Source organism: Lacerta agilis, chromosome 14, assembly GCF_009819535.1.
Source record: "Lacerta agilis isolate rLacAgi1 chromosome 14, rLacAgi1.pri, whole genome shotgun sequence".
In the NCBI taxonomy this organism is placed as follows: domain Eukaryota; kingdom Metazoa; phylum Chordata; class Lepidosauria; order Squamata; family Lacertidae; genus Lacerta; species Lacerta agilis.
The window spans coordinates 10,551,335-10,564,456 of record NC_046325.1 but is presented as its reverse complement, the minus strand read 5'-3'; the positions used below and the strand labels follow the sequence as shown (position 1 = coordinate 10,564,456).

The window sequence follows — 13,122 nt, the reverse complement described above, 5'->3', positions numbered from 1 at the left end:
TAGCAATATGATACACACATTTTTCCTTTTGAAGTGTTGTCGAAAACTTAAACCCAAAGCAGTCAATTATCTCACATGTAATTACCAAATTAACCACAATCACTTCTTCTTCTGCTTCCCATCCTTGGGGGTGGGCGGTGTTCCAGAAGGGGGCCACTTGCAAAATGATGAACCAAGTTGGGAAGATGTTGTTAATATCCCTGTGATATTCAGAGCTTGGGCTATAGCTAACAGAGAACTCTGCCCATCCGATCAATGATTCCTTTTGCATTACAAATCTGGTGTTGAATGAGCTGTCATTCAGGTTAGGCTGTGGAAATTAGGAATTCTTGAATGGCAGTGTTTGAAGAGCTGAACTGTGGCCTGAACTTAAGAATTTCCTGCAGGATGGCAGTATTTGCAATGTTGGTATTAGTGCTGTTGCCCTGGGCTGTATGCAAGGTTCCTATTGCTCAATGCTCCATCAGACACCCCCTTCCCTTTCTTCACAAATACGATCGGTCAGGAGACGTCATCATTGCTGGCATTATGTCACAGGTGTATATAACTTCTAATATACTAACTTTCCATAGACTTCCCTCTTCTGACCTCTTTGGAGAAATTCTGTAAGGAACTGTATTTCTTTGAATCATAGTGTGGATCTGTACTGAATGTTTAGCGATATTTGGTGTATGATCATCACCATCGACCTTTACCTTCTCAAAATTTCTCTTTTTCTAGGGGAGCAGATCTAATCCTGAAATCCATTTCTCTGTCTTCTAAGTCATTGTTTTCTATTGCCCCTTGTTCAAAGAGACATTAGCAGCACTTTTGTTTGTTTTTGCGTTTATTATTATTATTATTATTATTATTATTATTATTATTATTATTATTATTCCACTGTTCTTTCGAATAGAAATGTTTATGGGGGACTGTGAGATCTGATGACTTAAATTGCTTTCTGAAAGGAGTGTCATTTATTCTATCAGTATTTATTGTTCTAAGGTATGGTGTATCCCATGGTTTTCAGTTTAATATAATATTTAATAATTACATTTAATGGTTTGTCATTTAGCACACCCATTTTCAGTTTCTTTTGCTTCAGAATATTTTATCAATTCCTGTAGCTCATATTAACAAGTATTCTACAATATGCGTGACTTGAGAGCCTAGCAACAGTTTAAGCAGGATGTTCATATTCAACCCCAGTTCTCCAGAAGTTATATATGAGAAAATAGATGGTTTCAGACTCCTGTTCATAGGAATGAAGTCTGATCTACTGCCAGTGACTGGTCTTTCCATTGTAGTTTTAATCAGCATTAAACCAACATATAGGTAAAGGTAAAGGGACCCTTGACCATTACTGGCCAAGGGAGCCGGCGTAGAGCTTCCGAGTCATGTGGCCAGCATGACTAAGTCACTTCTGGCAAACCAGAGCAATGCACAGAAATGCCGTTTACCTTCCCACCGGAGTGGTACCTATTTATCTACGTGCACTGGCGTGCTTTTGAACTGCTAGGTGGGCAGGAGCTGGGACCGAGCAATGGGAGCTCACCCCGTCGCGAGGATTCAAACCGTCGACCTTCTGATCGGCAAGCCCTAGGCTCTGTGGTTTAACCCACAGTGCCACCCGTGTCCCTCAAATCAACATATAGTCAGGACAAAACCATTATGAAGCAAAGTAACATTACAAAGAAATAAAAAATTAATAAATCACAATTAATAAATGGCCAAGGGGGATAGGGGGTGGTTTCTGTTAAACTCATCATTATAGAAGTAGAAAAGCGTGGATTTTTTTTCCTTTGTAAGAAAACAACAATTTTCCTAGCATTATTTAAAACTTTTAGCTTCTGTACAAAATCATTATTCCACATATTTACACAAAGGAACCATTAATTCACATGTACCCCAGACTTCTCAAGAGTTGTCTGAAGAGGAATCTGGATGAAGTTATGCCTCTGGAAAGATACTTGTGTGATTTTAGAAAAATCTGGACAATGGGGTCCACCATTGTCGAAATAGTGTTGAAATAATAATGTCTTGGGCAACTGATGATCTTCTCTATGACACTTACAATTCCATATGATTATGACACAGAACTAGCATTTTATTTTCTTTAACCTGGAGACAGCTTTTAATATATTTAAATTTTAATAGATTATATTATTCTTATGTGAGGTTCAAACTCCACTATTTTTATTTATATTTTATTTCCTATATGGCGGACACCAGATTGATATCCAGCAACACACATCCAAAGCCACAGAAGCATCACTTTGTATCAGTGGCTCTCTTCTTCTCTTAAACTAAAATGCCTTGCACTTAGTACAGCTGGGATTACGTAGCAAACTTTTAAACTAGAGAACTGAGTAAAGTTAAATTGGATAATACTAAATCTTGCATACAGAAATTCTTGCATATAATAACTACCTTATTGTTTCTTAGATTTGTCTTTCCACAATAATTATTTTTTTTGCTTTTGATTTCTCTTTGATAAACTAAAATGGTTCCTCTTGCCTTATACTGATGTATTTAAAATAAATATTTCCAATTGATTGTAGTCTCTTGGGTCTAATCTGATCACTGGAATATCAGCCACTGGAAGAAATTAAGAGCCTCAACTTTACATGGAACTTCTATATACATTGTACATGTATCTGTGTGTGAATGGTATTAGTTAATAACATCGTTCAAAACCAGGGCAGGAATTGACTCTTCAAGGAAGACAAATGCCCAGGTTTGTGTGACAATATATGCACACATTTCCCTGGACTCTAGGCATATAATCTATTTTTTATGAAGGTGCACTATTATCCAATATATAACTCTCTTTGCAGGCCAATGACACAACTCTACCAGCATATCCTGGCCATGGCATTTGCTGTAAAGGAGATAAATGAAAAACCCCAAATCCTACCCAATGTCACTCTGGGATTCCACATCTATAATAGCCATTTCAGTGCAAGATGGACCTATCAAGCCTCCATGGAACTTCTCTCCAGGAGAGGCAGATTCATTCCAAATTACAAGTGTGGTGTCAAGAACATTCCAACAGCAGTCATTGGGGGACCAAACTCTGGTTTATGTCTCCACATGGCAACAATCCTGTGCATATACAAGATGCCACAAGTAAGACACGTGCATGAAGCCCGGATGATTATGAAAATATTTACATTTGTTTTTGAATACAGGCGTCTCCCCAGTGTGGTGTAGTGGTTAAGAGTGGTAGGCATGTAATCTGGTGAACCGGGTTGGCGTCTCCGCTCCTCCACATGCAGCTGCTGGGTGACCTTGGGCTAGTCACACTTCTTTGAAGTCTCTCAGCCCCACTCACCTCACAGAGTGTTTGTTGTGGGGGAGGAAGGGAAAGGAGAATGTTAACCGCTTTGAGACTCCTCAGGGTAGTGATAAAGCGGGATATCAAATCCAAACTCTTTTTCTTCTTCTACATGGGGGTTATGTTCTGGGCCCCCATGTGCATAAGTAAAAGGGTGTAAAGTGGGGAGCACACCACTTTATAGGGAGGGCATGTGGAGAGGAGAGGAGAGGAGAGGAGAGGAGAGGAGAGGAGAGGAGAGGAGAGGAGAGGAGAGGAGAGGAGAGGAGAGGAGAGGAGAGAGAAATGGCACAGGAGTAGGGTGGGCAACTCTCCCCCAGAGAGTGGAGAAGCAGTGGTGGGGTGGGGGTTGTTTGTGTGAGGTGGACCAGGCGAGTGTCGGGGGGGGGGCAGCAAGACTGGTCTAGGCAGGTCGACCTTCCTGCCCTCCCTTTCCATCCTTCCCCTGCCCAAGTCCAAACCCAAGCAAGGTCTGGGAGAGACAGAGCCATGGTGTCCAGCTGCAAGCAAGTGCCTGTATACCCATTCAGCCGGAGAATTGGTGCTTGAATATTGGTGTATGTCACCATCTTTAAGAATTTGAGGAGCATGGAACAGGGGACAGGGTGATTAACAAGCTATTTGCTTGCCTTTACTATCTCTCTCTCTCTTTTGGCAGGGGAAACATGTCCCTAAGAGACAAAACATTTTTATTATTATTTCTCATGTAGAAAGGACAAACTGCAGTGGTACCTCTGGTTACATACTTAATTCATTCCGGAGGTCCGTTCTTAACCTGAAACTGTTCTTAACCTGAAGCACCACTTTAGCTAATGGGGCTCCTCCTGCCGCTGCACAGCCAGAGCACGATTTCTGTTCTTATCCTGAAGCAAAGTTCTTAATGTGAAGCGTTATTTCTGGTTAGCGGAGCATGTAACCTGAAGCGTATGTAACCTGAAGCGTATGTAACCCGAGGTACCACTGTAATTTTTTTAATCAGATAATGTATTTTAAATGTATATAAACAGCAAAATATTTTCACCAGCTGAGAACATAGAGCAGGCTTCAAATAATGTTATTGCCCCTCCCCATATAGTCAAATCAGTTCCAAACCCCAGAATCCAATAAATTAAATGTAAAAACAAAACAAAACAAAAACCCGTGACAGCTGTTATTTGATCAAATAGAAAATTGAAGTAAGATTAGGCTAGTTACAGGTGGGTAGCCGTGTTGGTCTGCCATAGTCGAAACAAAATAGGAAACAAAATAGGAAATTCTTTCCAGTAGCACCTTAGAGACCAACTGAGTTTGTTCTTGGTATGAGCTTTCGTGTGCATGCACACTTCTTCAGATTAGGCTGTTTCTTTTGTATGTGTCCAGTGCATTTGTGTATTTCTAACTGACTCTATGGAGGATGGGAAACATGTTGAACTGTATGGATTCTTGTTGATTAACTAGACTTGTTTGGTCCTATAGAGCATCAACACAGCATGTGATATACACACAGGTGCATGGTCCCCTCTTGATAGTTGTTGGCATATCTTGAGAGATAAGGGTGGGTGAAGTCAAACTGCATTGTTTTTGCTGTGTTAGCAGCAACAAAGTGACCACTCTGGAGCACAAACCTGGGCAGTGTATGTGAAAATCCTGGGTTGCCCAGGTGACAAGACCTCTCAGCCTCACTGCTATGGTCCAAAGGAAAGCAGAGCAATATATTTGGCACCAGTTGGGCTGGATTTGCGTAGGGTTTACTCCTTAGCCTTTTCTTCTCTTGGTTTATATATATATTAGTAACTGTATTAATGTAACAGTTATTTTTATATAACTGTAATTTTGTAATATTTTAAGTTGTGTTTTGTTGCTTCAGTTTTTTTGCATGTCACTTAGAGATAGTTTTAATATCCTAAGCAGTGCCAGATTTACGTATAAACTAAACAAGCTATAGCTTAAGGTCCCACTCTCTTGGGAGTCCCCCCAAAATATACTTCTTCTTTATTGTATCACCCTATTAATATACTTCTTCTTAACTGTATTTCAACAATTACTTTGATAAAATACATATTTTGTTATGTGCAAATGGCTTTAGATACCTATTAGGTTCATAAATTACCATATAGTATATATTCAACAACAACAACAAAAAACAGCAACAATTTGTTGTTGACAAAGGACAGCTAGACATATAAAGGGCCCCATTACCTTCAGTAGCTTAGGGCCTCATCAAACCTAAATCCGGCCCCGATCCTAAGTGGTATAACAATTCACTAATAATTCAATCCATCAATCAAATCCTGATCTGAGTTTGTTGTTCAAAATCAATAAAGGGTTTCGTGTTTTTTTCTTCCTTTTTTGTAAATTATTACCCTCAGCTTGTTTTTGGCTCTTCTCCCATGCTGAATATAAATATGCAAGCTGTTTTCATGCACCAAATGTTCCCAGATCAGGCTCAACAATATGAGGGGATTCTTCGATTACTGCAGCATTTCAATTGGATATGGATTGGGGTGATTTGTCAGGATGATGACAGTTCAGAGAGATTTGTACATAATGTTCTACCCATGTTTGAGCAGAAGGGGATCTGCTTTGATTTTGTAAAGAGATTCACTAAATTGAATGTTTTTCGAGGGATCACTGCAATGATGGCTGCAGGACTTGAAATAATCAATGTTATTGTGCGAAGCACTGCCAATGTTGTGATTGTGCACGGTGAAATTCATACAATAATGGAAATGAGAGTGTACTTCAAGATGCAAGGGACACAGGATATGCCAAGGCAAAGCCTAGGAAAAGTTTGGATTATGACAGCCCAGATGGATTTCACTTCATATCCCTTTCAAAGCTGTTGGGACATAGGTTTCCTCCATGGTGCTCTATCATTTGCAATTTACTCAGAGGATATCCTAGGATTCCAGAAATTTATTCAGAGAAGACGTCCTGCCTCAGAAAAAGAAGATGGCTTCATCAGAGTTTTCTGGGAAGAGGCATTTAACTGTTCTTTTCACAAACAATCTTTAGATAAGAGACACAAGGAATCCTGCACTGGGGAGGAGAGGGTTGACACACTTCCTGCATCTGTTTTTGAAAAGAGCATGACTGCCCACAGCTATAGCATCTACAACGCTCTATATGCTGTGGCACATGCTTTGCATTCCATGCATTCCTCCAAATTTAAACATGGGACTATGGAAGATGGAATAAGATCAGGCTACGTGGACCAACAGCCATGGCAGGTAATGTTCAAACTCAACTAATGCAGAAGTTTGCAGTAAACTCTGAAACTGAGTGAAAGGGGAATACCTCATTACAACATTGGGGGGGGGGACTTTCTTCTTTGATTGATTTTTTTTGGAGGAAATATGATTATCCAGTGAGGTTCAAAGCAGGGGAGATCACAAATCAGCAAATTAAAATAAATGGTGGACCATAATCAGAGAAGTCAACTCAACTCAACTCATTTTATTTCGGCTTTAAGCCCATAAACGTAACAACCGAAAACAGAAACAGAACATCACAGGCTGGTTTACAATTACTAACAATAAAATAGCTTTAAAAATACTCAGCTGAGTAGAAAATGATAAAAGTTAAATTAAAATTTCAAACTGTATATAGCAAACTATTGCGTTTCTTAAGTGACAGGACTGAGGTCAGAAATTTTGCCACATGTAAAGTTACAATCAGGTCTGTATCTTGCAACAGAAGAGCAAGGTAAGTCTCTTCCAAATACCCCGGTAATTTTTGAATTAATGGAAGTAGTAAAGTCTTTCGGGCATCAGAATACAAGGGGCAGACAACCACTATATGGTGCAAAGATTCAATCAAGCGGTTATCACAGGCACATAAGACTGACACTTGGCCCCCTGAAAATCTGTGAAAAAGAACGTTTGAAGGGAAGACATTAAACTGTGCTTTAATAAAAGCGAAACGGTGACTAGCAATAGAAAGAGTTGATAGATAGGCAGGTGTTTGAAGTGGGGGTACAATGCCCAGAGATCTCGGTGAGCATGTCCCCCCGCCCAGCATAATATTGTGCTGCAGCTCAATATCATCCAGTCTTTGGGAGATGGTCTTTTTTGCTATACTTAGATCTTGATTCAGAATCTCTAAGGGCGAAATTCCAATAAGCAAAAGTTTGGCGTCAATCTTACTAGCCCAAGGGCTCATGAACTCATCGCGCCATAAGCATTGGGCCAGATAATATTCAGGCAGTCTGTGCCAGAGTGTCAACCAACAGATAAAAACACGCTTCCACAGGAGCGACTCCAAGGAAGGCATCCTCAATTCCACGCGTATGGCCGCATTGCTCACACAGGTGGGGACTTACAGGAGACGACAAAGGAATTGGCTTTGTAGGGATTCAAGCGAGGAGAGATTTGCCAGAGCAGCCCATAGTGGTGCTGCATAACTTAGTGTGTTTACTCTTCTCGACTTATAGACCACCATCCCTGAAGGCACATGCAGGGCACCATCTGTGAAGTAGAATTGCTACTGAATCTGCGCTGTCCACCTCATGTTTTGTTGGAACAGTATGCCTAAATATTGGAACTTAGTGACTTGTTCTACAGCCACTCCATCTAGTTTCCAAGTGTATTGTTTAGGGCTTCTGGGGGGAAAAAACCACATTATTTTTGTTTTGGCGTGATTAATAACTAGCTGATTGGATTGGCAGTATGAAGCAAAAATCTTCAGTGCTCTATTTAAACCAACTCGCGAGTAGGATAAAATTACCGCATCATCAGCATATAATGGTAGTGGACACCTATAATCCGCAAGGTGAGGAGCGTGGATATTGGCAGATGACTCGGCTAGAGGTTTTCTCATATCACTTATATATAAGTTAAAGAGATAGGGGGCCAATATACAACCTTGCCGAACGCCTTTGTTTATGGGCACTCTATTCGTGAGTTCACCTAGGAGGGTTAATCTCACTCTGGCAGCTGATCCCTCATGGAGTTGGATCATGAGCCAAAGCAGTCTTTTATAATCAGAGAAGCATCTACAAATCAGTCTTTCATTTCTCTAGGCCTTTGGCTGATTAACATTCTATGTCCTTTTAAATGTGTTTGTGGGAGGGGGGTCATTGATTTGTTTTTGATTTTGTTTTTATTATGTCTTTTGTGTTCTCATTTTGAATTTTGTATAATTATTTTGTTAATAATAATAATAATAATAATAATAATAATAATAATAATAATAATAATAGGTATGTGATAGCAGAGCAGGCAGCACAGCAGCAGCAACAGGACACGGTGGCATTCTCATTTCTCTTCAAACAGCAAAATCGGATGTGCCACCCCTGATGAGAACCATGCTGGTTTCCTGCCCTTTTCTCACGTGAGCCACTCCACCAGCAGCAGCCATCTCACTAGTGCAACTTGGACGCCCCTAAGGGACTTTAACTTACTGTGACATTCTCCATAAGTATTTAAAGCAACCATTCCTCATTATAATGCGCTATCGCCCTGTGCCATACTTGCATTTCTTTATCCATCCTTAGGGGGGGGGGATAATATTTGGTTCTACCCAGTACCCTAAGTACCCTAATTCAAAAAGTACGAAAATAAATACTGTCATGAAGGAGTGATTCTGTAAGCAAGTATCGCTGGGTAGGGCCCCTCAAGCAGGTGTTACAATTGGTCCTCAAAGCGGAAGCAGGTGATGGGGCTGCCAGCATTTCTCAGCCCCTATAAACCTTGGAGTTAACCTGCTTTGGGGGGGGGTGTGGAGAGAGAGAACATGTCATAGATTAGACTGCTGTTTCATGTCTGTAGCTGGTGCCAGAGAAGATGCCAATAAAGCCTGATAACACGTTCTGTGCTTACATGTGAGTTATTAGAAGCTTGGAGGGAGGACTTCGGAAAGCCACCCCCTCCTTGACATATACTGCTTTTAAGTAGGTGATAATCCAAAACCCTCAAATGCAACCAACAACCACCATTTTGCAATGTTTCAATTCTTTGGATGTTATATTAATTCCTTCCCTCCTCCCACAATTTAGCTCCACGAATTTCTGAGAAGGGTCTCCTTTAACAATAGTGCTGGGAAAGAGGTTTCTTTTGACAAGAATGGGGAATTAAAAACTGAATTTGATATTATCAACTGGGTCACCTTCCCAAATGAGTCATTTCTTAGAGTCAAAGTTGGAATGATGGACCCACTGGCTCCTCTTGAAAAAGGGTTGACCATTAAGGTTAATGCCATTGTGTGGCCTAGCAGGTTCAACCAGGTAAGGTCTGTTTCATGTGAACTCCAGTCGTGTATGCAAAACTGTTTCAGATATATATGTATGTGTGTGTATGTATGTATGTATGTATATATATATATATATATATATATATATATATATATATATATATATATATATATATATATATATATATATATATATATATATATATATAATGTGAAAGGCATGATCCCAGGCCTGCCTTGATGTAGAGCAAAATATTAAGTTATTGCCAACTAAGGTGGTAGAAGATTTAGATGAGGGGAAAGGTAACATTCAAAAAAGTTCTATAGGTCAGCCATTAGTTCATTACAATTATCTTAAGAAATGAAGAAGAGCACAGTAGATACATATCACTCATTTCTGGTACAGTGGAACCTCGGTTTTCAACCATAATACGTTGCGTGTTGAGGAAGCGAGCAGAAAGGAAGCCCTCTGGCTCGCACTTTTGCCTTTAAAGGGGAGTCCCAGCCATGCCCCCCAGCCGGCCAGTTGGCCAGCTGTTTGCTGACGTGGCCAGGAATCCTCCGGGCAGTGAGGGACAAAGTCCCCCGCCCACCTGGAAGTGAGAGGGCAACCACGCGGTCCACCGCAACTCCTCCCCACAGGTAAGTGGAGCGGATTTTCGGAAGACAGTTCGACTTCCGAAATGTTCAAAAACTGAGGGGCAATGGGTGGTTGGCAAGATTCATTGAGAAAAAAGAAAAACATGCAGCGGAAGCTGATCAACTTCTGGGGCGTGTTCGAAAACAGATGCAATTACTTTCGGGTTTTCGCCATTTGGCTTTCGAAACGTTCAGCTCCTGAGATGCTCGAAAACCGAAGTTCCACTGTATTATGGAAAGGGTGCAAGCAACATTGTTCCCCACTGTTTTGGTCTCTGAACTAATAACATTCTAAGTCAATAATATCGGGACCCCCTAGTTGCAAACTAATATGTTGAGGAACTGACCAAGCAAAGGTCACAGCTGAAAATAAAACTAAATTGAAAAATCTAAAGATAGTAAAGCAGAGGCTAATTCTGCAAGGATGCAATATGGAGAGATTGCATGAACGGCAGAGAATTTTGGAAAATATCATTCAGATGTGATTGACAATACACTGTGGTAAGTTTTGAGGGAGTTGTTGTATAATCAATATGACTATGATAAAAGTTTTTATGAAGGCACAGTTGCTGGAGAAATGACAAAGATTCCAATACTGCATCTTTCCTGGAGGTGAAAGGCATCACAGGGCAGTCTACAACAAAACACACATGCACAAAAACACACAACACAGTAACAAATAGAGGCTATAACTCTAGCCTGCACATTATCAACAAATAAACTGTAGTTATCTAAAGATGGGCCAGTGAGTGGCACACTTCAACATTATTTTCTTCTTTCATTAATGGACAGGTACAACCCCTTTCTGTGTGTAATGAGAATTGCCTTTTAGGTTATAGTCGGATGGAAAAGGAAGGAGAGCCATTTTGCTGCTATGGTTGCCTTCCATGTCCAGAAGGGAGAATTTCTAACCAGAAGGGTAAGATTTGTTGTGTACACTATTTATAAATTATGCCAGATATGATCCAGTACATTTACACCAGAAATTAGTTTCCTTGATGTTTTAAGTGTAAGAACAGGGCAGATAATAAGATGTTGTGTCATATTACTGTTGCCTGTCTACTTTGGTGCAGAAGTATTTCATGATAGGTCTGGAGGAAGGATTTCAGCAAAACTAGAGAGAAGAAAGTAATTGATACCTTTGTTTAGTTATATCTTGGGAAAGAATCTTTCTTGTAAGACCAGTTGGTCCCAATAAGTGCAGTACTGTAAGGGCTGTAGCTTGTTAAGGTTCTCTTGAACACAATGTCCTGAGAAGAAATCAGTCATGTATTTCAATAGCACCATAGAAGCAGTCATTTAAAGCTATCATAATGTTATGCTTGTTTTTAACCAGAGTTTCCATGCATAAAAATGACTCTTTTCTTTTCCAGATATGGATGACTGTTTTCAATGCCCTGAAGATCAATATCCAAACAATGGCCAGTATGAATGCATTGTGAAAGCAATAACCTTCTTGTCTTATGGAGAACCTTTGGGGGTTAGTTTGGCTGTTTTTGCTCTGCTTTTGTCCTCCGTCACTGCTTGGGTGCTGTGGATCTTCATTAAGCACCAAGAGACTCCTATAGTCAAAGCCAATAACCGGAACCTCACCCACACTCTCCTCATCTCACTCCTGCTCTCATTCCTTTGCCCTTTGCTTTTCATAGGCCAGCCTGAGAAGTTTACATGCCTCTTTCGACAAACTGCTTTTGGCATGATCTTCTCAGTTGCAGTTTCTTCTATTCTGGCCAAAACCACAACAGTGGTTGTAGCTTTCATGGCCAATAAACCAGGATCTAGGATAAGGAAACTGGTGGGGAAACGGTTGGCCACCTCCATTGTTCTTTCCTGCTCCCTTATTCAAGCTACAATTTGTAGTGTGTGGCTGACAACCTCTCCCCCATTTCCAGTCCTTGACATGCACTCAATGACTGAAGAAATTGTGCTTGAATGTAATGAGGGTTCAACTATCATGTTTTACTGTGTCTTGGGATTTATGGGTGTCCTTGCCACTGTCAGCTTCACAGTGGCCTTTTTAGCTAGGAATCTGCCAGACAGTTTTAATGAAGCCAAGTTCATCACCTTCAGCATGTTGGTCTTTTGCAGTGTGTGGTTGTCCTTTGTTCCAACCTACTTGAGCACCAAGGGGAAATACATGGTGGCAGTGGAGATCTTCTCCATCTTGTCCTCCAGTTTTGGGTTACTGGGTTGCATCTTTTCTCCTAAATGCTATGTCATTTTGATGAGACCTGAGTTGAACAACAAGGGGCAGCTAATTAGAAGAAATGACTAGAGTGTCAGTATGTCCAATGTTAACTAAATCTTTTCCCACTCAAAAGTATGCACTTAATGATGAGTGATACATATAAGGAGATCACACACATACTGTTCTGTAGAAAATAAACAATTTATTATTAAATAAATAAATAATAAAGAAGAAGAAGAAGAGCTTGTCTGTCCATTTATGTCAACATTCTTCCCCCAAAGTATTATATTCTCTCTGATTACAAGCCTAACGTGTGAGCTACATTGCAGCTTTCCCTACCCTGGCATTTTCTATATTTTCTCCATAGGAGAGGAATATGTCCTCCTTGAGGGCTTTTGAGGAGCATCTGATTGGCCACTCTGAAAACAAAATGTTGGACAACATAGGCCTTTGGTCTTATCCAGCAGCACTTCCTTTCCTTTCCTTTCCTTTCCTTTCCTTCCCTTCCCTTCCCTTCCCTTCCCTTCCCTTCCCTTCCCTTCCCTTCCCTTCCCTTCCCTTCCCTTCCTTCAAAAAACTTGGAGATTATTTTGGGTTTTATCAGGTTATACAAGAGCTGGCCAATAGACTTTTAATCTAGTATTGTCCATTGACCATCAGTGGGTCTAATCTGTGAATGACTTAGGATACATCTTATATTTAACAAACAAAAAACAAAAACAGATTGCTCATGCAAAAGTTTTTCCCTTAAAGTTTGCTTATCCCCTGAAAGTTGCTCATATTCTTCTATAAATACTTTATTAGGGGAAAG

At 40.4% G+C, this 13,122-nt stretch overlaps 1 protein-coding gene across 1 annotated transcript; it reads left to right on the top strand.

Moving 5' to 3' along the window:
• The first annotated feature begins 507 nt into the window (after positions 1 to 507).
• LOC117057395 (vomeronasal type-2 receptor 26-like) lies at positions 508 to 12,398 on the top strand. Its single transcript, XM_033168238.1, has 6 exons — positions 508 to 605; positions 2,817 to 3,108; positions 5,665 to 6,525; positions 9,291 to 9,518; positions 10,916 to 11,042; positions 11,497 to 12,398. The coding sequence occupies exons 1-6, from the start codon at positions 529 to 531 to the stop codon at positions 12,396 to 12,398; spliced, it is 2,487 nt and encodes an 828-aa protein (XP_033024129.1). The 5' UTR covers positions 508 to 528.
• Positions 12,399 to 13,122: the final 724 nt, after the last annotated feature.

Coding starts and splice junctions, on each gene's coding strand:
- LOC117057395 (XM_033168238.1), top strand. CDS start 529: ATGTCACAGGTGTATATAACTTCTAATATACTAACTTTCCATAGACTT. Junction 6,526..9,290: donor TGGACCAACAGCCATGGCAG/GTAATGTTCAAA, acceptor CCCACAATTTAG/CTCCACGAATTTCTGAGAAG. Junction 11,043..11,496: donor GAGAATTTCTAACCAGAAGG/GTAAGATTTGTT, acceptor TTTCTTTTCCAG/ATATGGATGACTGTTTTCAA.